This window comes from Globicephala melas, chromosome 2 (assembly GCF_963455315.2).
Source record: "Globicephala melas chromosome 2, mGloMel1.2, whole genome shotgun sequence".
Lineage (NCBI taxonomy): Eukaryota > Metazoa > Chordata > Mammalia > Artiodactyla > Delphinidae > Globicephala > Globicephala melas.
Window position 1 is genome coordinate 81,117,944 of NC_083315.2, and position 27,963 is coordinate 81,145,906.

At 40.6% G+C, this 27,963-nt stretch overlaps 3 protein-coding genes across 15 annotated transcripts in view; 2 read left to right on the forward strand and 1 right to left on the reverse strand.

Moving 5' to 3' along the window:
- The window catches only part of LEO1 (LEO1 homolog, Paf1/RNA polymerase II complex component), an 81,699-nt gene extending 80,111 nt beyond the window's left edge, over nt 1-1,588 (forward strand). For all 12 annotated transcript variants that reach the window (XM_060294248.2, XM_060294246.1, XM_060294245.1 and 9 more), the window contains one exon: nt 1,376-1,588. In XM_060294248.2, coding sequence (XP_060150231.1) covers nt 1,376-1,480 — 105 coding nt within the window. In that variant the 3' untranslated portion in view covers nt 1,481-1,588. The remainder of the gene's footprint in view (nt 1-1,375) is intronic.
- LOC115849269 (RNA polymerase-associated protein LEO1-like) lies at nt 1,374-27,899 on the forward strand. Its single transcript, XM_060294259.1, has 10 exons — nt 1,374-1,490; nt 7,482-7,579; nt 8,205-8,350; nt 9,112-9,196; nt 10,281-10,375; nt 10,956-11,090; nt 11,591-11,726; nt 13,024-13,165; nt 15,235-15,311; nt 21,202-27,899. Exons 2-9 carry the CDS (start codon nt 7,496-7,498, stop codon nt 15,288-15,290), a joined length of 879 nt encoding a protein of 292 aa, XP_060150242.1. The 5' UTR covers nt 1,374-1,490; nt 7,482-7,495; the 3' UTR covers nt 15,291-15,311; nt 21,202-27,899.
- TMOD3 (tropomodulin 3) overlaps nt 20,889-27,963 on the reverse strand; it is an 84,852-nt gene continuing 77,777 nt past the window's right edge. The window contains exon 11 of one of the 2 annotated variants that reach the window (XM_030850342.3): nt 20,889-24,114. In XM_030850342.3, coding sequence (XP_030706202.1) covers nt 24,080-24,114 — 35 coding nt within the window. In that variant the 3' untranslated portion in view covers nt 20,889-24,079. The remainder of the gene's footprint in view (nt 24,115-27,963) is intronic. The other variant, XM_030850341.3, reaches the window with a different exon arrangement.

Below are 27,963 nucleotides of genomic sequence, written 5' to 3' on the forward strand. Positions count from 1 at the left end.
TTGGCCTTCCCCAACTTCAACTTTTAAACTTTGTTCACCCTGTTTTATTTTTGGTGAGGAGTCTTGTTAAGGCAATTCTGGAGTATCATATTTAGTATCATTTCATTTTAATCAATTTTTGATATTATTTAATGTTGATCTGTTCAAATTCTATCTGTAAGAAGTGTTTTTAGAAAACTTACCAAATTTTTTGTTTCTATTAGAACATTATACAACGTGACTTTAAGCAGTGGAAACTTGTGTATGAAAGCCTTTAATTTCTTCAAAAATATTTTTTCAAATATTAAAAAAAAAATCTTTATTATGTGAGTTTTTAGTACATCCAAAACAAGAAATAGTTGTTTCAAAAAATTGACAGTCTTGGGCTTCCCTGGTGGCGCAGTGGTTGAGAATCTGCCTGCCAGTGCCGGGGACACGGGTTCGAGCCCTGGTCTGGGAGGATCCCACATGCCGCGGAGCAACTAAGCCAGTGCGCCACAGCTACTGAGCCTGCGTGTCTGGAGCCTGTGCTCCGCAACAAGAGAAGGCCGCGACAGTGAGAGGCCCGTGCACCATGATGAAGAGTGGCCCCCGCTCGCCGCAACTAGAGAAAGCCCTCGCACAGAAATGAAGACCCAACACAGCCATAAATAAATAAATAATAAAAAATTGACAGTCTTTAGGGCTTCCCTGGTGGCTCAGTGGTTGAGAGTCCACCTGGCGATGCAGGGGACACGGGTTCGTGCCCCGGTCTGGGAAGATCCCACATGCCGCGGAGCGGCTGGGCCCATGAGCCATGGCCGCTGAGCCTGCGCGTCCGGAGCCTGTGCTCCGCAACGGGAGAGGCCACAACAGTGAGAGGTCCGCGTACCACCAAAAAAAAAAAAAAGATTGACAGTCTTTAGAATGCTTTTTAGGTAACGAAGAAGTGAAATGCTCAGCAAGTGGAGAAAAAAGTTTAAGTAAATGCCTAATTATGCTCAAAATAGTCAGCAGAACAAGCGGTTATATAGGCTGACTTCTTTGGGAGAGCCCTAACTCTTCCCAGGGCAAAGCCCATTTCCACTTTCCTGCAGCTCTTCTCTATATACAACAGCTTCTTCCCCCTGTGAGACTGGGTCATAATTGCTTAGTTCGCCCTCATGGGCCTGAAATTGGGTTTTAGGGTTAGTTTTGTTATTACTCCGTAGTCATTTTGAATGCCTCTAGTACCTGTAGATTTGGAAACTGGCCATGACTTTAACCACTGGTTTTATTCAGCTCGTAAATGTTCTTATTAAAATTTATGTTATTTTTGGGTTTTCAGAGGGTTATTCAGCTCAGAGCTACTTTTGATAAACCTTTCTAGAAATATTCTCTATGAACTTTGAGATTCTTCAAATTTTTATCTGTTTAGGAAGGTGAGCCTTCTGGAAAGAGAAAAGCAGAAGATGATGATAAAGCAAATAAAAAGCACAAGAAGTACGTGATCAGTGACGAAGAGGAAGAAGATGATGATTGAAGTAGAAAATGTGAGAACTTTATGTATTTTATTGTACAGTTTGTTTTATAAATATGATGTAAACATGAATTATTTTGACTGAAATAAATTGATTTGCTTTTGAGTAATTTTAATTGTAATAAAAAAATTTAAAAAGCAGGTCTCTGTTCAAGAAATTGACCCCTCCCAAAGCAGGCTGATTTTGTTAATGCCTTACACTAATTCTTAGGTTTTAGTGAATTCCTCCCAGGCCCCACAGAGAAGCCTTGCAAGGGCCAGGTGAAGCGAGTGAGGCATTCTTCTGGGGTGCAGAGTTTTAAAAGGGGCGCAAAAAAGCCTCCGTAATTGTATTCGTTTGCTAGGTCTGCTGTAGCACAGTACCACAAATTGGGTGACTTAATACCACAGAAACACATTCTCTCACAGTTCTGAAGCCTATAAATCCTAGATAAAGGTGTCGGCAGAGCCGTGCTCCCTCTAAAGGGAAGAATCCTTCCCTGCATTGTCCTAGCTTCTGGAGGATCCCACTAATCCTTGGCTCGTAGCAGCATAACTCCAATCTCTGCCTCTGTCTTCACATGGCTTGTTCCCCTGTGTGTCTGCTCTGTGTCTCTCTGTGTCTCTGCTCTGTGTCTCCAGATCCCACTCTCCTTTCAGGACACCCATCAATGGGTTTAGGGTTAACCCTAATCCAGTGTGACCTCATCTTAACTAATTACATCTGCAAAGATCCTATTGCCAAATAAAGTCACATTCTGAGGTTCTGGGTAGATATGAATTTTGAAGTGTCCCTATTCAGCCCACTACAGCAATCAAGTTTAATAATACCGTAATACAACATTTAAAAAAATTAAAATTAATGTAAAAATATGATGAATAAAATGTCAAAAATTTAAATAAAGATGATCTGACAGGGCTGGGATTAGGGTAAGCCAAGTGAGAAGAGTGGCACAAGTACAAAACTGGATAGATTGTCTCTTTATTTGAAATTTTGATGTTTTGTTTATGGGAGTGTTTTGCATGGAGTTGAAAATGTATTGCAATATTATTTACCTTGATCACTAAGATTCTGGCACCACTTATATTTTTCACCAAAGTGAGTATCTCACATGTTGCGTCCTAGTTGTAGCCCTGCTTTCGCACAGCATGGTGGCTGGGTTCTAATGGTGAGCACCCCAAGAGAGCTGTATTATCTTTTTTCAAAATCCACCACATTCTGTTCAATAGAAGTGAGTCACTGATGTGAGCTCATATTCAAAGGGAGGGAAGTTTGACTCCTCTCGATGGTAGAAATGGCAAAGAATTAGCAGATATATTTGAAATCCATATTTAAGATATGTATTTGTCTTTTCTGCAGTGCTCTTCTACACAGCCTAATCTTTCCCTTATGAACGGACTAGGCCTGTTAATACAATCTAGGAGGGGTGGCTTGTGGGAGGCTCTTCTGAAGCCTGGTTATAGAGAAGTGACATTGAAAGAGAATAAGGTCCTAACTCACCACTGTGTCACTCTCCTAAACTCAGAAACCTTCAGTCCCTTGCTGTTTCTTGGTTTATCAAGTTGAAACTCCGATGCCTGGCTCTTGAGAGCCTTCATTTTGACTCTGTCCTTTACAAGGCAACATTGTTTTTTCACTAGCAGACACATATGTGACAGTGATTGAGCTCTTGTCTCTTGTCTCCAAACCTGCCCTTCTCTACAGAGCTTGGCTATGCAGAGCCAAGGCTCTGCAAGCACATTTCAGCTTTGCCAGCTGCCCCCTGTTAGGGGGCGCCAGAGGGAACTGGGAGCCTGAATAACAAAGAAAAGATTCCTCCTTCCTGTTTGTTTATGGAACTTTTCTGGGGGCTTCCTGTTGACCTCCATTCTTTCTGAGGGGGCTCAGCAGCAGCAGTAGTTTCTTCCCACAGCAGCTCAGTCCGGTTTGCAGTTTACCAAGACTTGAAGAGGCAGCTTCATTGTACTCCCGAGAGACATCAGTACCAGCTGGACACTTCCCTTCCTCAGGTATGTTTCAGCTCCAAGGGGCCCTGTCTGTAAGTTTGTAAGTTTAATAATAATTGTAACTTTCCCCTTTGTTCCCTCATCTCTAGGGGTGGAAGTTGCTCTCTGAATTTGCAAATTCTGTGATCCCTTAGGGAGTCCTCTTTGTACTTTTTGTAACCAAATCAACGACTTCAAACCTAATTACAATTTTTAAAAAATACTAAGATCTATCTGTGTAGACAACTGGTATGTTTTCTGTTGCCCAACTTGGACCTGACTGGGTAGTCCAGGAAGCAAATCCTCAAAGATGAGATGTGTAGATTGGTTTGGGTCTGAGCTCCTCACCAATGGGAAACAGGATGCTGGTGGTGCCTTGGCATCATGATGAACCAGATTATCCCCTGTGATTGAGGGCTCAAGCGGCTGCTACACTTGTTAGGCGGCAATGATGACTAAGGACTGTGGTGTGGGTTGGATGCTTCTGAGTGCCCTGGAGCACTTACAGAAAGTCGACAAGCTTAGGTTAGTTTTGGTTTGTTTTTAAACTTTATTGAAGTAGAGTTGATTTACAATGTTGTGTTAATTTCTGCTGTACAGCGAAGTGATTCAGTTATACATATATATTCTTTTTCATATTCTTTTCCATTAGGGTTTGTCACAGGATACTGAATATTGTTCCCTATGCTATACAGGAGGGCCTTGTTGTTTATCTGTTCTCTATATAATAGTTTGCATCCACTAATCCCAAACTCCCATTCCTTCTCCCCCCACACCTCCTCCTCCTTGGCAACCACAAGTCTGTCCTCTATGTCTGTGAGTCTGTTTCTGTCTTGTAGATAGGTTTCTTTGTGTTGTATTTTAGAGTCCACATATAAGGGATGTGGTATTTGTCTTTCTCTTTATGACTTCACAGAAGCTTAGGTCTTCAAACATTCTGCTCAAGTCACGGTCAGAGAACCAGGGAGCACTTGTGACAGCCCTAAAGGAATCTCATATCTTGTACTCAGAGGGCTGAGGTAGCTGAAAATCAAACGCATGTAATTGTGTGGTTGCAGAACTACAACATCAACTGAATTCACAGCCTCTTCAAGTCTCTCATGTGAAAGGGTATTGATTGAGAAAGAAACTAGGAATGGGGATTTCTGTTTGGACTCAGATAAAGCTGAAAAACAAATTTTCTAGTCCCTCTGAGCCTGCCTTCCCTGTGAGAAGCAGTCTGCCTTCCTATATCTGAGGAAACAGGTTTTTTTAAATTGACATATAGTTGATTTACAATATTATATTTCAGGTGTACAAAATAGTAATTCAAATATTTTTATAAATTATATTCCATTTAAAGTTATAAAATATTGGCTATATTCCCTGTGCTGTACAGTATATCCTTGTAGCTTATTTATTTTATACATAGTACTTTGTACCTCTTAATCTCCTTCCTCTATTTTGTCCCTTCCCCCTTCCCTCTCCCCACTGGTAACCACTAGTTTGTTCTCTACATCTGTGAGTCTGTTTGTTTTGCTATATTCACTGGTTTGTTTTATTTTTCAGATTCCACATATAAGTGATAACATACAGTATTTGTCTTTCTCTGACTTATTTCACTAAGCATAATACCGTGTAGGTCCATCCATGTTGTTGCAAATGGCAGAATTTCTTTCTTTTTTATGGCTGAGTAGTATTTCAGTGTATACATACCACATCTTCTTTATCTGTTCATCTGACGATGGACAGGTTGCTTCCATATCTTGGCTATTGTAGATGTTGCTGCTGTGAACATTGGCATGCACATATCTCTTTGAATTAGGGTTTTTGTTTCAGATATATACCCAGGAATGAAATTACTGGATCATATGGTAGTTCTATTTTTAGTTTTTTGAGGAACCTCCATACTATTTTCCATAGTGGCTGCACCAATTTACATTCCCACCAACAGCATACAAGGGTTCCCTTTTCTCCATATTCTCCCCAACATTTGCTATTTGTAGACTTTTTTTTTTTTTTTTTTTGCGGTACGTGGGCCTCTCACTGTTGTGGCCTCTCCCGTTGCAGAGCGCAGGCTCAGCGGCCATGGCTCACGGGCCTAGCCACTCCGCGGCATGTGGGATCTTCCCAGGCCGGGGCACAAACCCGTGTCCCCTGCATTGGCAGGCGGACTGTCGACCACTGCGCCACCAGGGAAGCCCTTGTAGACTTTTTGATGGTAGCTATTCTGACAGGTGTGAGGTGATAGCTCACTGTGGTTTTGATTTGCATTTCCATGAATGATTAGTGATGTTGAGCATCTTTTCGTGTGCCTGTCGGCCATGTGTATGTCTTCTTTGGAAAAATGTCTATTCATGTCTTCTGCCCATTTTTTTTTTTTTAAATAAATTTATTTATTTTATTTATTTATTTTTGGCTGTGTTGGCTCTTCGTTGTGGTGAGTGGGCTTCTCATGTGGTGGCATCTCTTGTTGCAGAGCACGGGCTCTAGGCATGTGGGCTTCAGTTGTGTCATGCAGTCTCAGTAGTTGTGACTCGCCGGCTTAGTAGTTGTGGCTCACTGGCTCTAGAGCACAGGCTCAGTAATTGTGGTGCATGGGCTTAGTTGCTCTGTGGCATGTGGGATCTTCCCGGACCAGGGATCGAACCCGTGTCCCCTGCATTGGCAGGCAGATTCTCAACCACTGTGCCACCAGGGAAGCCCCTGCCCATTTTTTAATCAAGTTGTTTGATTTTTTGATACTGAGTTGTATGAGCTGTTTATATATTTTGGATATTAACCCCTTATCGGTCCTATCGTTTGCAAACATTTTCTCCCATTCGGTAGGTTGTGAAACTAGTCTTCTTGCTTGAAAATGCTGTAGTAACATCACTTGGGGCAGTCTGCATTCCCCTCAAGAATCACCCAGCTGAGTGCTGTCTGACCTACTTTTTACCAGCAGACCCATCACTAGGATCTCATCATACTCTGGCAAAGAAAGCACAAACTCTGACTGAAGAAGAAATAACTTACACACCAAAAGAATTGCAAGATTTTGCTATTAAATATGAGCAAAAGCCTGGGGAATGTGTGTGGACGTGGATTCTAAGAATGTGAGATGAAGGACAAACACTAACTACCTTGGGCCAAATTTACTGATACGGGTGCACTTATATCGATATATTCTGGATTTGATGTGTTAGGACATATAGCTGGACATGGCTCTATACTTGACTGGTTCACCAAAAAAACTCAGTGGTGGCCTTCATTTAATGAAGTTGAGATACCAAAGCTTCCCTGGCTTTGTGCAGAGGGAATTCAAAGACAGGGAGATAGGAGTGTCAGAGCAGACATATTTTGTGTGACTTGCATACCATCCCCCACCTTCCCTAACTACATTCATTGAGAGCACCAGCTTAAAACAACAAACATTTAATCTATCTCACCGTTTCTAAGGGTCAGGAGTGGTTTAGCACTGGCTCGGGGTCTCCCACAAGGCTGCAATCAAGATGTTGGTTGAGACTGTGTTATTTAAAGGCCTGCCTGGGGCTGAAGGATCTGTTTCCAAGATGGTTCACTCCCATGGCTCTTGGCAGGAGACCTCAGTTTGTCACTGCATGAGCCTCTCCACAGCAGTTTGAGTGTCTTCACATCACAGCAGCTGGCTTCCTCCAGAGCAAGTGACCCAAGGCAGAAAGAGCAAGGCAAAAAAGCCACAATGTCATGCAGAGCCTTGGAAGTGAGGCTGTATTCTATTGATCACATAGACCAACCGTGATACCTGTGGGCGAGGATCACACAAGGGCAAGAATACCAGAGGCAGGGATCCCTAGGATCCACCTTGAAAGCTGGCTATCACAGCAGCTTGGCCTTCCACCAGCTAACTTTGCTGTTTCCCTTCCCTGTAAACACTCTTGTGAGGCTTCTGAGGGCCAGGCTCAGGGAGCCAGTCTGATCATGGTTTAGTGGAGGTTTGGTTTATGAATCTTGGGAATATGTTGAAGTGATGGGCTAAGAACTGTGTGAAGAACTTCAGTGAGACAAATTAATACTGTGCATTTTTCCCCCAACATTGAAGATTATAGTGGGACCATGGATCTGTTTGGAGACATAGATGACATTTCTTCAGAGAGTGACAGGGACAATCAACCACCCATTTCAGGACAGCCTGTTACTGTAAGTACAATAACAAATCTCAACTGGGCCCATTGTTCAAAGTTAAGAAAAAAGTTTCAGAGGCTGATGGGTCATGTAGGGAGGGGACATGGATAATGAATAGCAGTCTGAAACATCTGACGAATGGGTGACTTTCTTAGCTATGTTGGGAATTTCTGGATATTAAAGGGAATAGAAGGAATTGCTCAGAATGAATTCGATGCCAAACTTTAGGGGCTAGACTGTGAGGATGCATAATTTGAAAACCTTTGATTTAAAAGTTTTTCTTATTTACACATGTGCCAAGAAGTGTGTACTATTTGACATTCTTCTCTGATTTTAATACTTAGCATTGAGGGGTTGCATAATTTCACACATCTGTTGCTAAATATCTTATGCAAGCTAGATATGTCAACATTTTTTCTGGTAATGCAGGCTAACAGGTCTTGTTTTGCATGGTGGTTTTTTTTGGGGGGTGGGGAGAGGATGAAATTTTAAGGAGAGGCCTGGAGGGGTTGCCAACTGCTTTATCTCTGAAGGGGTGTCCAAGTTTACTTCTGGTCACACCTGCATCTGCCTAGTGCAGAAGGAGAGCTAGAGCATTTCCAATGTCAACTCAGGCTCTCACGTTCTGATTCTCTCTTAGGATGGACGTGGAGTGCCTCAGGACCAGCAGGAGGAAGAGCCAATTTCTGAAACCAAAATAGAAGTAGAAATTCCCAGCATCAACTGTGATTTAGGAAATGAATTGTACTTTGTTAAACTACCCAAATTTCTCAGCATAGAACCCAAGTAAGAGGACTGATTAAAGGTTTTTTTTTTTTTTCCCCAAGATATTGAGTAAAAACATGTGGAATGTAAATGTTTTTCTTATTTATAATGAGTTGGCTAATCACAGAGTTGGGAGATTTCTCATGTAACTCTGAAAAAATAAATTTAGAATGTGCTGTGGTAGAAAATGATGAATTACTGGTGTGAGAAAGTTTTAATGCTAATAATTCTTCTAGCACTTTGGCACTTTCTTATAAATGAGCAGACATAGCTGATGAAGGTATTTTTCACTATCATAAAGCTGAAAAATTGGAAAATGAGAGTGAGAAAGTTTTCTAGAGAAATCACAAATGTTCAATGCAAAAGCCTTTGTGAATCTAGAAACGACCACAATTTTAGACAACAAAATAGTGTTGATGGGTATTATTCACGATGGTGCACTATTGCAAGCTCTTATGCAATTAAACATGACACTTTTCTTAAAAAATATGAAGAGATAGATCATGTGTCACCTATACTTTAGAGGACATACATCACCGAACAAAAATATAATTTAAAAACTTTGAACTATTAGTCACATTTGGATTTTATTTCAGGTAATATGTTTTAAAATCAAATTTCAAGGAAGTATAGTAATTTGCATACTTTTTGAAGTTTTACATGAAGTTATTTGTCTACTGTGATTTTTTTAACATATTAGTGCATGTTGTAAAGATTATTTTATACATTAATTATATTCAATACTAAAGATGGCTAATACTACATTAAAAAACAACTTTTAGGCCTTTTGATCCTGAGTATTATGAAGATGAATTTGAAGATGAGGAAGTGCTTGATGAAGAAGATAGAACCAGGTTAAAATTAAAGGTACCATTTCACACTTTATTCCTGTGTTTTGTTTTTTGTGTTTTTTTTTTGAGTTTTTCCTTTTATAAAGTAAAACACAGGGGTAACAATTTGAGACCAGCTTATAAAATGATCTTTATGTTTATTGTCATAAACAATCAACAAATAACTGCTTAGAACAAGGAATTAAATATCTTTTCAGAGTATTTTTAGAGGAGAAGGTATATATCCTTTTTAAAAAATCCTTGTAGAATTGTCACTTTTTTAACCTTTCTTTTGCGGTTGTAATTTTTCGACAGAAGTAAAGATAAAAATTCTTGAAAATTGTTAGCTATTTCCTTCAGGATAAATAATAATGTAGCTAGGTACACCGAACTGCCTCCACATTTTATTGTGGATAGATCCAAGCAGCTTCCCACAATAAGAGTATCTCAGACTCTTTATGGAAATTCAGGTTATGCACAGAAAATAGGCCTTGTCATTAGGTGGTCCCCCTCAAGAAGGCCTGGATGGCAAAACCCTACCATTGCTCTCACAGGGATGGCATTGCCTTTAACCGGGTTTTGAATAAGCTTCTGCCAGAGGCCGCAGTGGTAGCCGTGGCAGGATCCATTTTTATGCTACTTTTGTAATTTGGAGTTCCCCACCATAAGGGTAGGGTAAAGCAAAAGTCTCAGGTTTTAATCTGTTGTTTATTACTTAATTGTATATTCTTTTTAAAATTAATACTCAGAGCTTCTCTATCTTACTAGGCGAATGGGTCCTTTTTTAGTCCTTCTTTCTCTGGGTTCATAGCCTTCAAGTTGGGCTGCAATAGACAGAGATCTCAGTTGTAACCGCCTATCTCATATGGCCCCGAAGTTTTTGCTTCCACTGCCATGAACTGGAGCTCAGAGATGATTAAAACAAAATGTCTGTTGAGTTCAACCAATATCTCTAGGTATCTGTAGCAGGAAGGTTTCCATGTTGCCTAATCAGCTATTTTGTGGTGAGCTTATTCTCTTACCATCTATGAACTCTTGGCACATGATTATAGGTCACTTGAGGAAAAAAGAGCACGCAGTTAGTAACACTGGTTTTCTAATGCCTTTGTGTTTTGAAACAGATAGAAAATACTATACGATGGAGGATACGCCGGGACAAAGAAGGAAATGAAATTAAAGAAAGCAATGCTCGGATAGTCAAGTGGTCCGATGGAAGGTGAGCATAAATGCCTGAAGAGTACGGAAATGCCCAGAGGGAGGCCTGGGATGAATGAAGTTTTCTGCGTAGGACCGTATTTTAGGATCATCTTTCATTAAAGAATCAACAAGATCTAGGCCTCTGGCATTACCTGGGAAACCTGGGAGAAATAAATAAGGTTAAGATCACAGTGCAGCACTTGGATACTCTAGTCATAGACCCAAGATGTGATCAAATTCACAGTATCTACCTTATTGAGATGAAAGCCTAATCTTAGTGCCCATTTGTGATAATTGGACATTATAAATTGGTATGTTTGAAAAAATGGTTTCTATTTTACTAATGAAATGGTAGAGAGTGGGAAAATGATAAAAACAATTATATTTGAAGTTGAAAGGAAGATGGATTTTACCACCTTTTACTTTGAAAGGTTAGGTTAGTTGTTTCCAGTATCTTTTCTTTGTTTTTCTTATGAATTCATTATGGGGACAGGATGCTGCAGTTCCACAGCATTTTAAGAACAGCTAACAGGGTAGAATGGAAGCTGTAGGATTTGTTAAATATCCACGCTAATAACTGAACTATTTATTATTTCCAGCCTGTCCCTGCATTTAGGCAATGAGGTGTTTGATGTTGACAAGGCCCCGATGCAGGGCAATCACAACCAGCTGTTCATTAGGGAAGACACTGGTCTGCAGGGACAAGCCATCTTTAAGTCCAAACTCACCTTCAGGTAACTATTCATAGTGACCCACAGCTACTTGGCAGTTAAAGAGCAACAGGGCAGAGAGGTTGGCTGTGCACAAAGCCTGCCTCAGTTCTGATTGACCTGATTTTGAGGTGCAGCTCACCAAGGCCCATGGTTTGGTTCCCATGCTATTTTTCACCTTTGCAACAAGTTGCTGTCCCTCAGGGAGCCAGTTCACGCTATGGAAACCAACATGAGCCCGCCATACAAACCAGAAGACCGGTTATTAACTCACATTGATTGACGCACCTGGTAAGAGCCTGGACTGTCTGTGCTGCTCTGCTGGCCAGCGTGTCCCTTCCCTTCAGGGACATTTACCTGGGAAGCCTGCCGATCGCGAGCATGCTCTTGGTGTGCGCATGCGCCAGAGGAAAGGGCTGCCGCAGGGGCTGCTGTGTCATTGTCCGCAACTGTGTTTGCTGTTGGTATGATTGCCTCCAAATATTCTTTGTAAACGGTGAGACGTTTTCTTCTGTTTCCTGCAGACCTCATGCTACAGACTGTGCCACACTTAGAAAGATGACACTGCTACTTGCTAACAGATGCTCGAGGACACAGAAGATTAGAATCTTACCGATGGCTGGTCGTGACCCTGAATGCCAGCGCACAGAGATGGTTCAGGTATGTTGGCTGAGGTTTATCCTGGGATTGTTTGGGGTATTAAGAACTGTGCTTTCCAGAATGTTAATTCATCATTTCTTATTGTCACAGCTGTTTTATTTCTTGTGGTTGTCAGGGAGCCTGCTTAACCTTCTAAGCATGTGGTTAACCACAGTAATTGTCATAGTCAATGGCTGATGGTGAGATACAGCAATCGGACCCTCGGGTGTTCTCTCTCCAATCTATGAGATTTCAGAGGGAAACTAGTAATTTAAAAATATAACCCGGGCTTCCCTGGTGGCACAGTGGTTAAGAATCCGCCTGCCAGTGCAGCGGACACGGGTTCGACCCCTGGTCCGGGGAGATCCCACATACCGCGGAGCAACTAAGCCCGTGGGCCACAACTACTGAGCCTGCGCTCTAGAGCCCACGAGCCACAACTACTGAAGCCCACGCACCTAGAGCCCATGCTGTGCAAGAAGAGAAGCCACCGCAATGAGAAGCCTGTACACCGCAACGAGGAGCAGCCCCTGCTCGCTGCAACTAGAGAAAGCCCACGTGCAGCAACAAGGACCCAATGTAGTCAAAAATAAATAAATTAATTTAAAAAAATCTTTATATAAAAATATAACCCTTGATGTACATCATTAAACTGTGTTAACCAGATAGGAGGTGATGTGGGAAGGTCATGAGGACATTCTGACTCAGTTGACACTGGCTCTGCCTAGTGAACCCCAGTGTGTAGAAACCAGGCAGATGGAAGGGAATGAAGGCTCTGCTTTGGGGCTCAGGGACCCTCCCCACCAGAACCTCCCCATCCTGCCATCAGGAGCTGTGGGGAGCTCTCTGGGTTGAGGGCCCCAGACTGGAATATGTGGGCACCATGGTAGTTCGGTGGAGCCTGGGCAAGTCAGGTGTCTGTCTCAGGGTGAAGAGAACCCGCCTCCCTCAGGCGTCCACTGGACATGAACGAGGTTCCTCAGGCTGGTCGCCACACTCTGGGCTCTGCCTGGCAGCACAGGGGACGCTGCATCTCCCAAGGCTGTGCCGGTGCCAGTTCTGATGGGGCGGTTGGTGTGAGGGAGGGAGCCTTTGCCTCTTCACCCTGTGTTTTCTTCACGCCTTCGAACGAACAAGATGATGACCATGTGTGGTAACAGAGGTGTAAAGTGGAGAGAACTGTACCCTGAGGACATAGGAACTGGTGTTATCCTGGGCGAGGCATTTACGTGTTCTTTACAGTAAAGTAGTTTCAAGGGGGCACTAAGTGAGTTCATTTTTTGTTTTAAAGTTCAGTAATTTATTTGCTTCTTTACAGAAAGAAGAAGAACGTTTGAGGGCGTCTACTCACCAGGAGACCATCCATCTGTGGGAAAAGCAGAACCAGCGGGGGCCGAGTGCCCCCTACCAGGGCCCCAGCAGTGGTGAGGAGGGAGAAGCCAGCAAGAACCATGGCCGAGGTGAGTAGGGAGAGGAGGTCACGCTTCACCATCTCAGGGCCGTGGGAGCGATTGTGCTCTCGTGGGCTCTTACTGTCTTGCTGTTATTCACTTAGGACAACAGTACCAAGGCCTTTTATTTTGTTTTCCCTGGGACCACTTTGCCACACAAAAGCTTAGCTGGGAAAATAAGGCACCCCCATAATAAGAAAATCAATTAAATAATTTTGTCCTTATGGAGGAAAATGTGTAACAGGCAGTTCTCCTGCTTGTATAGGGACCCAGTGTTTAAACTTTGTAGTTTTAAAATATGTGGGGCTTCCCTGGTGGCGCAGTGGTTAAGAATCTGCCTGCCAATGCAGGGGACACAGGTTTGAGCCCTGGTCTGGGAAGATCCCACACGCTGCGGAGCAACTAAGCTCGTGTGCCACAACTACTGAGCCTGCGCTTTAGAGCTTGGGAACCACAACTACTGAGCCCGCGTGCCACAACTACTGAGCCCGCATGTCACAACTAGTGAAGCCCGTGTGCCTAGAGCCCATGCTCCACAACAAGAGAAGCCACCGCAATGAGAAGCCTGTGCACCACACCGAAGAGTAGTCCTTGCTCACCACAACTAGAGAAAGCCTGTGTGCAGCTACGAAGACCCAATGCAGCCAAAAATAAGAAATAAATAAAATAAATTTTTTAAAAAATGTGTGCACGAAGCCCCTCGGGTATTTAAAAATGATCAGACAATCTCTCCGAAGGAGAAACGTCTCCAATCTAAGTCATTTAAGCATGTTTGAAAGCTGTACATACTTCTTTATGAAAACTTTAAAAAATTGTTGGCTCCTCAAGGGAAATATATGGTGGGAAGTAGCAATATTCAAGAGTAGAAAAATTCAGGAATAAATGGGTCTTCATCTTTGAAGGTCAATCCCGTATCTAAAGTCCCTTTGCTTTCAGAGGAGAGGGCCAGAATCTATTCTTCAGAGAGTGATGAGGGACCAGATGAAGATAAGGCTCAAAGGTCGCTGAGAGCAAAGAAGCTCACCAGTGATGGGGTAAAACCAAATTTATTCAGTCTGAAGGGGTTTGCCCTGTAGCCACAAGTCAACTCCTGGAATGAAGAGGAGCTCACAGCCCTAGAGCACAGACAGATGTCTACACACCTCCCTGTAACTCAGTGAGATGAATGCAGTAATAAGCCTAGACGTGGCCCAGAGGAGGGCCTGACACCTGTGCCGTCTTGCTGGTTGCAGAAGGAAGAGCATTAGGGTGGACATGCCAGAGGATGGAGAGACCTGTGAGAAAAGACACATGGCTGAGACACCAGGGCTCGACCAGAGAATTAGAAGTAGCTGGGTACAGTAGAGCAAGGGCCCTCTCGCCTTCATCATGGGTATGATAATAGTGGAGGGTTAGATCGTTTCCATGTTGTTAAAATTATTTTCCTTTAATTATTTCCTTTTCCACCTATAAGAGCACAAGTGCAAAGAAAATGTAAGTCTTAATTACACAAGCAAATCACTATGTTGTTGCCATTGTGCCATATTCATTCATCCAGTGTTTTCTGAACACTTAACATGCATTGCTATGGGTTTGGAGTTACAGATCAGAGGAAACATCTCAGTAATAGAAATCGGCCTTACTAAAAAAAAAAAAAAAAAAAAAAGAAATCGGCCTTACTGTGTAATGGAAGCACTAATTTTTCATGTGAAAAAAATATATTTAAAACTTGGAAAGCATACTGAAAAAGCACATAAAACACAAGCAGTCCTTTTAAAAAAATTGACAGGCTTTAAAATACTGAATTTTAGATAGAGAAAGTGAAGTACTGAGGAAGCAGAGGTATGTATTTCAAGTAATAATGAGCAGAATCCCCGTCAGGATAGAGTGAGGTGTCCCTGAGCCCTGACTGCTGCCCAGGGAAGCCCGGGCTCCCCTTGTCTGACCTGTAGAGACAGTGTTTGTGGACAAGGTCGCCGCTGGTGGGTAGGGTTCTAACATGAAGGGCTAGCTCCCCCATCAGCTCAGAACTACTTAAGACAAAATTTCCAGAAACGTTCAGTATTAAATTTTACACCTTCTCTCTCATATCTGTTCAGGAGGTGAACCCTCCAGAAAGAGGAAAGCAGGCAGCGAAGAAGAAGAGGATGACTGAAGTATGAAACGCGTGCTTGCTGTAAGTATGGTTTTCAACTGTTTGTTTTAAAACAATGATGAAATGACTTGTTTTGATTGAAGGGGGGAATTGAGTTGCTTTTGCATAATCCTAGTTGTGGTTAAAAAATGTTCAGAAGCAAGTCTGTGACTTTAGAAAATACATTCTTCCCAAATGAGAAGTTTATTTTGGTAACTGTTTGCTCTGGGTCTTGGGTTTCCTTGTCCGAGCAGGTACAGCACGGGAGGGCTCGCTGGAGACTCGGTGCTTTGCCAAGTGCTGCATGGGCCTTACCATTTCTAATCCTCAGAACAACTCAAAGGGCAGCTGCTGTTATTCTCATTTTACAGACATGGAAGCTGAGTTAGAACTTAAGACCTCTGTCCAAAGCTTTTTCTTAAGTTAAAAACAAAAACAAAAACATTTTTGAGACAAGAGTCGGGAACTTATTTGCACAGCAGTCACACTGCTGAACAGATACATTAGTGACCTTATGGAGAAAGACACCCAAAATATCTGAGAGAAATGGTCACCAAAAGGTTTAGAGAAAAAAGAGCAGTGGGAAACAAAACACTAGATTTGACTTCTAGCTTTGTGACTGGTGCAGTAGCTGGAACATAATAGGTGCATAAAAAGTATTTATTGAATGAACAAGCCAATGATATTATCTTGGGGAAGTTATTCAACTTCTCTGAAGTCAGTTTGCTCAACTTGATGGGATTTGGACTTGACCATGTAAATTCTTCATGATTTAATGTTTATATTCCTCTACCTCTGAGAGTTGATTAGATACGTTTTTTTAGAAGTCTTTTGTTAAATAGAAATGGTCAAAGGAAAGGAAATGGCCCATCATCTTACCACGCAGAAAACCTGGATATATATTATATTTCCCTCCCTTTTATATTTTTAAAGTATAATTTCATAGTTGTGCAGTAAACACAGACATAATTAGCACCCGCTCCAGAAAGGCCATTTAGAGACTCATCCAGAATGCTGAGAAGTACTAGCACAGTTCAATCATAAAGTCGGCTATTCTTCTTTTTTTTTAATTTTATTGAAGTAAAGTTGATATACAATGTTGTGTTAATTTCTTCTGTACAGCAAAGTGACTCACTTATACATATGTGTATATATACTTTTTCACATTTTTTTCCGTTATGGTTTGTCACAGGATATTGAATATAATTCCCTGTGCTATACAGTAGGATCTTGTTTTTTATCCATCCTATATATAATAGTTTGCCTCTGCTAATCCCAAACTCCCATTCCTTCCCTTTCCTATCCCTCCAAACCCCTTGGCAACCTCAAGTCTGTTGAGCTGCAAATGGCATTATTTCATTCTTCCTGATGGCTAATATTCCATTGTATATCTTCTTTATCCATTCATTCATTTAGGTTTTTCCATGTCTTGGCTATTGTGAATAGTGCTGCTATGAACATAGGGGTGCATGTATCTTTTCGAATTAGTTTCATCTGGGTATATGCCCAGGAGTGAGATGGCTGGATCATACATCAACTCTATTTTTAGTTTTTTGAGGAAACTCCATACTGTTTTCCATAGTGGCTGCACCAGTTTACATTCCCACCAACAGTGTAGGAGGGTTCCCTTTTCTCCACACCCTTTCCAGCCTTTGCTCTTTGTTGACTTTTTAATGATGGCCATTCTGACTGGTGTGATGTGGTACCTTACTGTAGTTTTGACTTGCATTTCTCTAATAATTAGTGATCTTGAGCATCTTTTCATGTGCCTATTGGCCATCTGTATGTCTTCTTTGGAGAAATGTCTATTTAGGTCTTCTGCCCACTTTTCGGCTGGGTTGTGTTTTTTTGTTGTTGTTGTTGTTGAGTTGTAATGAGCTGTTTGTATATTTTGGAAATTAAGCCCTTGTTGGTCACATCATTTGCAAACATTTTCTCCCAGCCCGTAGGCTTTTTTGTTTTGTTTATGGTTTCCTTTTCTGTGCAAAAGCTTTAAGTTTGACTAGGTCCCATTTGTCTATTTTTGTTTTTAATTTCTGTTGCCCTGGGAGACTGATCTAAGAAAACATTGGTATGATTTTTGTCAGAGAATGTTTTGCCTGTGTTCTCTTCTAGGAGTTTTATGGTGTCATATCTTATGTTTAAGTCTTTAAGCCATTTTGAGTTTATTTTTGTGCATGGTGTGAGGGTGTGTTTTAACTTCATTGATTTACATGCAGCTGTCCAACTTTCCCAGAACCAGTTGTTGAAGAGACCATCTTTTTCCCATTTTATATTCTTGCCTATTTTGTCAAAGACTAATTGACCATAGGTGTGTAGGTTTTTTCCTGGGCTCTCTGTTCTGTTCCACTGATATGTATGTCTGTTTTTGTGCCAGTACCACACTGTTTTGATTACTGTAGCTTTGTAGTATTGTCTGAAGCCTGGGAGGGTTATGCCTTCTGCTTTGTTCTTTTCCCTCAGGACTGCTTTGGCAATTATGGGTCTTTTATGGTTTCATATAAATTTCAGGATTATTCTAGTTCTGTGAAAAATGTCATGGGTAATTTGATAGGGATCACATTAAATCTGTAGATTAGGTCAGCTGTTCTTTATAAGGGCTGGCCTTGAGGCTCTGCTACTTCAGCAACAGGGCAGTTGGGCCGAGCCTAGAGGCCCTCAACCCTTGTAGACATGGTGGAAAGCTTAATATTTGAAGGCCAAAAGATGTTTGGGGATTTTGGATCCTCCCATTGTTTGGTGCTTGGAGCAGGGTGCCACTGGGCTGAGCATGAGGGCATTATCTCCCACAGCCACAGCTCCTGGCACCACGTCCACTCAGACTCACAGGAGCTAGACTTACCTGACAACCCAAGCACCCGAGCCTCCAACAGGCATCAAGACTTCCCATATGTGAACATAAGCCTGACAGCCATCCTTGCTTGGAAGGCCAGCCAACACTAAAGATTCAAGGGGAATTTCATTATTCCTTAAGTTTCAAAATTCAATTATTTGATGTTTATCCCTAAAAGTTTCCTCAAACCCATTACACGTTGTGCTGATTTTCTTTTGGTTGGTGGATATAGGTGACTGATGAGAGATGTCTTTGTTTTACTGCAAAACTAATCTCTAGTTTAATAGCTGGATTGGCTCCCATCAGGCCCAGAACGCACTGTATCATAGGTCCCTGTTTCTTCATATTTGTCGATTTAAAAAAAAAAACTCAATTTTTTTTTTTTTTTTGCCGTACACGGGCCTCTCACTGTTGTGGCCTCTCCTGTTGCAGACGCACAGGCTTAGCGGCCATGGCTCATGGGCCTAGCCGCTCTGCGGCATGTGGGATCTTCCCAGACTGGAACACGAACCCGTGTCCCCTGCATCGGCAGGCGGACTCTCATCCACTGCGCCACCAGGGAAGCCCCTTTTTTTTTTTTAATTTGATTTTATGGACAGACCAGACGGAGTACTGATGGTATGAGATTGAACCGTATGAACTTACTATTTTTATGGGTATAAATGGTCACATATTGACAGTTTTATATGGTTTAACTTAATAGGGTAGGAAAGAATAACTCAGGGAAATTAATAAACTTGTTCTTAAGAGGTGTGTAAGGAATGATTTAGAACATAGGCACTAAATGGATTTTCCAAAAAGTCCAAGTCTACAGTATATTTGATAAACTTTAGTGAAATTATTTATTCCAATATGAAGTGGTAAATTCTAAATGCCTATAGTCCATATTTTTCAAAAGAACTTTCACTGTGCTAATAAGAGCCAATAATATTAATATTTTGTAATATTTAAGTATCAGTATTATAAAATTCAGTTTTTATATTTATAAAAATTGAAAAAGTAAAGCATTTATAGCATTTTGGTATTTTAGAGTTAAAAAATGTATTTAAATGCCCAATTTCATGTGACAAAGAATGATGCACTGTTATAAAGGTAATTTTCAAGCTTTTAAACATAACTAAAACCAAATATAATTCATCCAAAAGACTGAAAAAAATGTGGGCATTTATTCAAAATTACAAAGGTTTTTATGCTATGTGTGTGTGTAAATGCACATGTATGCATGCAATTTTTTTTTCACGATTTTTGTTTTATAATTCTTAAGCAGACAGATCTAAAAAGTTTAAACTGAATCAAAGACTTTTTTTCTTTTGCGAGTTAAGGTGAAATTTAAACTCCTAAAAATTGCTATACACAGCTACCAAGAAGCACCCAGAATCTGTTCTTAAACCTTACTCTCTGAGTGGACTACAATATCTGACAGAAAAATTTTAGGCCTATTAATCGCTTTGCAGCACTTAAAACATATTGATAGTCTGTAGAAAAGGGAGTTAAGCCTCACATATGTAGACTCCATGGGAGTTTATCTTAAAAGTGTACAAACTTGAACAATGCTAACAAGACATGGCTGGTGGTGTTTCACAGTGTTACAATCTATTCTTATCTAGCCACTAGAGCAGATGTCCTAAGTAAAAGTCTTTATATGTCAATGAAGGCTGTCTAAAATACTTGGTTGACAAGATTGGCTCCTCTGAATGATCAGACTGCAGGTTAGAGTTCAGCATTAACAAACTGTTATAAATGTTTTATTATAAAAAAACTTCCAATTTTTTCAGTTTTTATAGGGACTTACGGAACTAAATTATAATGCAGAAAAATCAATATGACATAAGAAAGAATGACATTAAAATGACATAAGGGGCTTCCCTGGTGGCGCAGTGGTTGGGAGTCCGCCTGCCAATGCAGGGAACACGGGTTCGTGCCCCGGTCTGGGAAGATCCCACGTGCCGCAGAGCGGCTAGGCCCGTGAGCCGTGGCCGCTGAGCCTGTGCGTCCGGAGCCTGTGCTCCGCAACAGGAGAGGCCACAACAGTGAGGGGCCCGCGTACCGCAAAAAAAAAAAAAAAAAATGACATAAAAATATAAAAATCTTTGCTTATTGTAAATATAATTTTCTCAATTTAAAAATTTGTGAAGAGTTCCTTTGAGAAGTAGCTAGAAACATTAACTGTCGTATGGTGAGAAACAGCCAGAAACATTAACGTTCAGTGGGAGCTGATGGAAAAGATGGTTCTATAGATGTTTAGACTGAAGAACTCACGCCCCTTGATAGGAGGTGCTCTGACACATCCAATTTGCTTGCTTCTTGTGGGTGCCATGTCTTTAGTTAATACTGTTCGAAAATGGAGTGGTCTTGAGGGCATTATGCTAAATAAGTCAGAGAGAAAGACAAATATTGTATCATCTCACATATCAGAATCTAAAAAAACTAAATTCATAGATACAGCAAGCAGAGTGTGGTTGCCAGAGGTGGGGCATGGGGAGTGCGTGAAATGTGTGAAGGTGGTCAAGTGGTACAAACTTCCAGTTACAAGAGAATGTCCTACGACTAATGTACAGCATAGTTATGACAGTTAATAATACTGTATTACATATTTGAAAGTTGCTAAGAGAATAGATCTTAAAAGTTCTCATCACAAGGAAAAACATTTTTTAAAACTACGTGAGGTGATGTTTAACTAAACTTATCGTGGTAATCATTTTGCAGTATGTGCATATATCAAATCATTATGTCGTACACCTTAAACTAATACAATGTTATATGTCAATTATCTCAATAAAAATAGAAAAAAAATTTTTTAAGTGAAGTGGCATTTGAAATGAAGGAGCAAAACTGGACAGTACTGAACTTACAGAGAACGGAAATTGCTATGGATTCTAGAAAAACAGTGATCCTTGTATCTGCTGGGAGGTAACAGTGATTCCTGATTTTATAAGGAAAAAGTGAGGCAGTCCTGGGACCACAGAGCGAAAATTTAAAGATTTTATGAAACCTCATGAATTATTTAATCTTATTTTAATGGTAGCAAGGGTTAAATATAATGTACAATAGAACATGACTAACATTTTATCAAAACATTTTTTCTTTTATAATTTTCAGTATACCATGGACTCCCCTTTTTAAATGAAAAAATATCAGATGCTGTCAATGGAAAAACAATATACAAAGCTCTATACATGTAACTTTTCCAGAGGACACCTACTGTACAAAGCAAGTATATGGATTATTTCATTCAAATACGAGAATCTGCAATTTAACTATCAAGATGTAATTCTCCTTAAGATCTCTAACAATCTGCTAATTTCTTAAACACAAAATGTTTATTTGGTCTTTTAAACGACAGGCACCGCACTGTTAGAAAATGTATTTCACCTATGAATTAGACTTCTACTAGGCTTTAGCTCCAAGTGTACAGCACCAAAATCCATTTTAATAATATCAATATTATTAATACTGATTTTTTAATACATACAATTTCATGCAAACTGGAAAAATTAGAACTTCCAATATGAATATAAAATTTTATAAAATGGGAAATTAAAAGCTTTTTAAAAAACAGCAATTTAAAAATGCAAAGAATAGTCTTTGCTTAGGTAACCAGATAAGTTTACATTGGTTACACTATAAAAACTTAAAGTCTTAGAAAATCTTTGGTTTAAAAATCAAGAGTATTTCACAACTCCAATCTGTTATAAAAAATTTTAGATAAATATAGAAGTACTGAAAGTTACTAAAAGGGTAAGAGGTGCCAGATTTTTAAAGATCAAAGTAAACATCAGTTTTCTCCCTTGTCATTACAATTCTTGAAAGATTTTCTGCATTTAATCAGATCAATGTTCACCCTTATTTATTAAGAAATCTTTTCTTCAATTATATAATGAACTATTGTAGCTCAGAACTGGAATGGTACAAGGAAATCACTCAACTTCTTCATACTTTGATAAATAATAAGTGGAAAAGATATTACCCCAAGTATAACACACAATTTTAGGTGGGGCCCACCTACCTATATTTAAAAAAAAGCTTTGGAGAGGAAAGGGTAACATACTTAGCAATTTACTGACTGACTTACAGGGCAGGGCAAGCAAGGAAGCCTTGCTAAAAGTGTACTGGTAGCTCTGCACAGCTGCTCCATGCTGACTCCCCACCCTGCTGGAACTGTGCAGTCTCTAAAACCAAGTGCATTTCCAAAGTCATTTATGAAAGGAGAGAGGGAGAGAGCGAGCGAGAGTGAGCTTGACTTGCTAACTTGGAAAAACCTCCAGCACCCTATAACTGAAAGGGAATAGCAGTACAGTGCAAAGCCAGTCTTTGGCCCCTTTCAAACAATGGATACTGATTCCAAAAAAACACACACTCAGTCCTCATGAGGAAAGCTTTTGCCTGTTAAGAAGGCTTATTACTGTAGCATGCAAGGAGTTGCCTAGCTCATTAGATAAACTGTCCAACCCAAGACAAAGGAGCAGACATTTTATAATTCAATTTCAAGAAGTTTAAAAAAATTAACAATAGACCTCTCCCCTATTCTGGAAGGAGATTCCTCCTTTAGAAAAATCTCCCTGTAAGGGATACACCCAGGCCTGAATTGTCAAGGCCAGGACTGCTCAGACTCCTTTGCCCCTGTCGTCTGCAGCTGTAACCCCTCTGCCATCTCCTGCTCTGGGGCTGCCCTGAAATAGGACATGAATGCAGGCCCAAATTATCGATCATACTATTGGATCTGGAGTAGTCTTCCCACCACAGGACTACCGTCTAACTGTTCACCTTAATACTCTGAAGGATAGGAAGACAGCTTGTGTTATGAGAAATTGCTTTTATACAATGTAGACCAAAAAGTACAAGATGAAAGGAAACAGATTTATCTAACAGCCATTTTCCTTATTGGTTGGGAAAATCTGTAGTGAGTGGTGATTATATACCATTCAGACAATTCTGTGTTGCATGTAGGAACGTCTCACTATCCTGTGCAGCTCTTAATTTATACCCAGGCCAGTTTCTAATTTACCATCAGTAACCATCAATTTAAAGGACCGTTTTGCATGCTCCTCAGACTTAATCTCCACCATTTATTAACTTTGGTTTCATGTGTTTAAAAACAGCTTTCTTTTTGCTTTTACCCTAAATAACTGAGAGCTGGCTATATGCCTTTTACAGGGAAGAAAAAAATAGCTTTCCTACTCAGATGCTTTTTTTTTACTATGAGCTTTCACAAAAATTTAATAATGCCCACGTTATTGCAATGAAAAACGGTAACGAACTTAGACCTAACTACTTTTAAACAAAGTGTGTAACCTGGCTAAGCTGATGACTTTGTTGAAAAAAACTGTAGGTGTTGCTGAGACACCTTGGACAGGTGCAGTGCCATGGAATGCACAGGAGACTGCTTCCTCTCTCCTAGAGATCTGCTTTGACTCCAAAACAGATGACCAGGTTTTGAGTCATCTGTTTTAAAATGCTGGCATTTTGCTTTCTTGATAGAAGCAGAAACCATACTCTTGCCAAGTTCATGTGTTCTGAAACTTGGAAAAGTCTCCTTGCCGTGGAATAAGGAAAGCTTTGAAGTTCCTTGTACCTAAGAGGTGCAACAACAATTCTGACATCAGCAATGTCCCTTTCTGACTTAAAAAAAGATTGGTCCTTAGAATGTTCATATTACTCTACATAAATGACTTCCTAAACTTTTTTATAATTGTATTTTTTTTAACCCAAGACTCATCATAAACCATTTAATTAAGCTAAATTAAAACTGATTTTAGCAGAAAGTAGAAATAATGCTTTAGAATACAAAATATCACCTACTAGTGATTTACAATCTGAAACTGGTAACAACTTAAACTAGATAAAAGATACATGTAGTTAAAAAAAAAAAAGAATTTCCAGTCTTTTCCCTTCTCCCGAGGAAAATTTTACATCTGATATCACAACACGGGCCCTTGGCAAACTTTCAAAGTCTTCCAAAGATTACATGTTGGCAGACTTACTGGTGGTCTCCTTCAACTCGTCTCTTGCGAACTATGAGAAAAAGAATGTTAGAAATCCCTGTTAGTTTGTACAATGTTAATTTGCTTGTGACAAGTTTCTGTGTGATCCAGTTAGAGTTGTACAAAAATGGATTGTCCATTTGCAGTTCAGACGGCCATTAAAATAAAAAACTCACATCCTTCACCATGGTTACTTACCTGTTAAGAACTGAGGGGCTAAGCTCAGCTGTGCTTACACTGCAGTAACATTAGAAATCTACAACAGAATGGTCAGCAGTCACCTTCAAGCCACTGTGCCTGTCTCATTTGTGTATTAAAATTTATACCTCCATTAAAAAATGACTAGTAACTTACTGTATTAAATTTTGAAATGACATTCAGGCAGCTGGGATTAGAAAGTATTAAACGTAACTATTTGCATGCTCTTCTGATGAATTCCTCAGTTTGTGCAAGAACATACCAGAAATAGTATTATCAGTTTCAAAGGTAAGTGACTTGCTGCTACTGCTCCCCAAATTTTCCTTCTCTTATCTCCTACAAAATGAGCCACTTCAGGGCTCTGAGAAAACAACAAATGCAAAGTAATGAAGATCTTAGACCCTGGTAATGTGGTGATGTCACATCTCGCTACCAAAAACTTGGGAAGCCACAGTGGTTGGGTGCACATCTGAGGACCCCCAGCTTCTTCCCGGGCTGGTGACCCTGAGCCGCTTGGCTGTGCTCACTAGCAGCAGGGCAAAGTCTTCAGTGTCAGGGTCTTGCTACCTTCACTCTCACCTGTCAGCTACCAGAGAATATTTGCTGAGAGCCACCAGGTCAGGGCTCCTCAGCATTGTGGCAACTCCTATTTAGAGAAGAAAACGAACACAGGTTCTGGAGTCAGCAAGAGTGGGAATCTGTTGCTTTTTGTGGTTTGCTCTTTGGCAAGTAAGGTAACCTCTCTGAGCCCCAACTCATCCTCTGTAACGGGATAATGATACCTGTACCTCACGGCTGTGCGAGTAAAGTCTGCTTAGTGTAGTGTTAATATAGAAAACATTCAGTGAGGGGTACTCAGCCTCATGACCCACCACAGTGGGGTCACGGGATGGTCCTGAGGTCAGCCATCTTTTCGGGATGAGGAAAGTCAATTTAGCTTTTATAAAGCTAGAGGATTTGCATGTATACATAATTGGTTTTGATACTCTAACCAGTAAGTTCCTCTGTTTAAGTTACATTGTTGGTCTATTAATTTCTGTACTCTCTTCTGTGGAAGCAAGTAGGAAGACACCTGCCTTTGTTCAGCCTGAATTGGCCGTTTTAACAGAGGAATGAAAAGCTAACAGGTGCACTGGCCTCCTGGCCAGGCTACGAATTCTGCTCTCATGCTGTTCTGACTGCTGGCTTCTGTTCACTGGCCTTCAAGAGATGAGACTGGACAGTCAAGTGATGCACATAAAAGCTTGTCCAGAAAATAAAAACCAGGAGGACTGAAGTATCAGTTCCCCATGAACATTTTTATACTTATTTAACTAGGCGCACCCCAACTCTAATTTCAGTCCATGTTAATGAACAAGTTTCATGTATTTACTGAAATATTAGGGGAAGAAATCAAATGGAGAACTGAGTCCTCAAATACAAACTTAATTCATGTATATGGATCTCTGAAGAACATGGATATATCTGAAAGGCAAAGCACATAGTTCTTTAGGGTAGAACATTTCCAAGAAAATTTTGAATTGCAGTAGTGTTTGGATGTTATTGGCAGACCATTTCAGATGTTAAAAAGCATGTTATTAAAAAAATGCACATTATAAACAAGATCAATAGGACAGATGGAACAAACAAAACAAGTATAGAAAATTAATCATGTAGTTAGCTAGTGTAAAGGTAGTAACGTGAGACAAAGTTCAATCGAATACTGCACGTACACCATATAACCTCTTTGCTGTTATAGCCGTGATACTCCTTAGCTGAAGAGATGGCGAGTAGGTAGGATTATTTCAATGAAAAGTTGAGACTAAGAAAACAATGAGAGAGGGAAAGACAGTATCAAAATCAGAACACTAAAGCTCTGATGTAGCCCCATTTGCAAGGTGAAGAAAAACTATATGCCCCAGAGATGCTGTACAAGTTTCAAGTCTTGTGCTCCAATATCTCTGTCCAGTTACTGCATACTAGAATGCAAGTAAGAAGACGGTTTTTAGGCTTGCCACCTTGATCCACAGGCAGAGATCAAAGTGCAGGGCTAAGAAACAAATCCAGCTGAGGGTGGATGGAGGCCCGGCTGCTGTTGCTGTGACACAGCACAGCAGAGGGAGGCGGCCAAAGAGCACTTCTGACCCCTCTTCCTCACTTTGTGCCCACTTGTTACCTCAGCAGTTCTTCAGTTCATCCTGTGGATGAAAGACTAATAAATTCGGCCCTATTAACAATTCTTTGGCAATTTCTTTCCAAAATCCACTCCACTAATATAAGTTCTCGATACTTCATGATTAGTCCATTGCCAATAAATCCTAACTAATCTCATTTCTTCTCTATCTCCAGAAGAGTAATTAGAATAGTGTTTTTGAAGTATCATTTTAATCATGCACTCAGTGGCTTACAATGGCTCTCAAATGCCTCCACATAAAGTCCAAAGGAAGCTAAGTTCCTTACCACGTAATTTTAGTGCCTCCTATCAGCATTCCCTCTTAATCCGCTGAAATAATTTTTTTTATTCTGTTAGCTTCAAATAGCAAGTGCTTGTTGAAAGTTTATTCTGGATCCTGCATCCTGTTATGAGAGTCACTTCTCAAAATCTGCAGGCTGTCTTCAGCATATAAATAACTTGCTTACTCCCAAATCTGAGCTTTTATTCATGCAATTCCTCACTCCAGGAATGTCCTTATTCTCATTTCATGCCTAAGACCCATGTCTGAAGATCTGGTTTGGATCAGAGTGAACAGCATGGGGAGGGCGGGCAGCTTGTCTAGAGAGCTGCCAGCACACAGCTGTGTGCCGTTTCTCACCTCTGCTTCGTGTCAGACTGCACCTTCTTCTGCACGGCCTCCTCATCCTCTATTACACACGCCTATGCACAGCAGCTCCTCGACTGCTCAGTGTTGACATAAAGCAGCCGAGGGAACTGTTTTCATCTGCTCCCCTCACCTTCCATCTGCCAAAATCTTCCTTGCTCTAACATTAGGCCCTCTTTTCTTAGAAAGATCTGGGCAAAGCACCTGCCATAACAGGCTCACAGAAGAGCACAACTGCTGAGGCCCTGAAAGGCTGGCGTCCCTTTCACATGCAGGGATGTGCACGTGCAGACTCTCACTCTGCTGCTTGCCGGCACCGCCTCCTCGGGGAGGGGCACAGCTGACAGACATGGCTAGGGCTACAAATCCGTCGGTGGGATCCTGGGACAGCTAAGGTGGGTTCTGAGGAAAGGAAGAATGGAGACACTTCTGGCTTAAGTTTATAGCTGCTTAGTTACCAGAAATCTCAACTTTAACCAGGATTCAAATTCTACTACTTTTTTTTACTTAATAAATATTAAGTACCTACTATTGTCACACGTGGTTTTAAAGAAAGCTGTGAATTCACCAGATACACATGGCCCCTAACCTCCAAAAGCTTAAAGTCTTTGAAAATAGGCTATTACAAGGAAGTATAACCTAGTAAGTAAAAAACTAACTTTTTAGAGCCAACAACGTATACGTTCTTAAGGTTCTCTATTTATGAAGTTCAGTTAGACTTGAGAAACACTGCTCTAAAACGCAAAATTAAATTCCTGAAGGAAAAAAAATAGAAGCCAACAAATGAAGCAACACTAAAATATTAGCATGACCTTGCAAACTACATCTAAAATCAACAATACACCAAAACACACCAAATTTCTCTTTTAAAAAGCAAGACGCTA

Bases quoted from the DNA above. Each gene is read 5' to 3' on its own strand.
- LOC115849269 (XM_060294259.1), top strand. From the start codon at position 7,496: ATGGATCTGTTTGGAGACATAGATGACATTTCTTCAGAGAGTGACAGG. The intron at 9,197-10,280 runs GTACCATTTCAC...GTTTTGAAACAG, and splicing joins GAACCAGGTTAAAATTAAAG to ATAGAAAATACTATACGATG. The intron at 10,376-10,955 runs GTGAGCATAAAT...TATTATTTCCAG, and splicing joins GTCAAGTGGTCCGATGGAAG to CCTGTCCCTGCATTTAGGCA.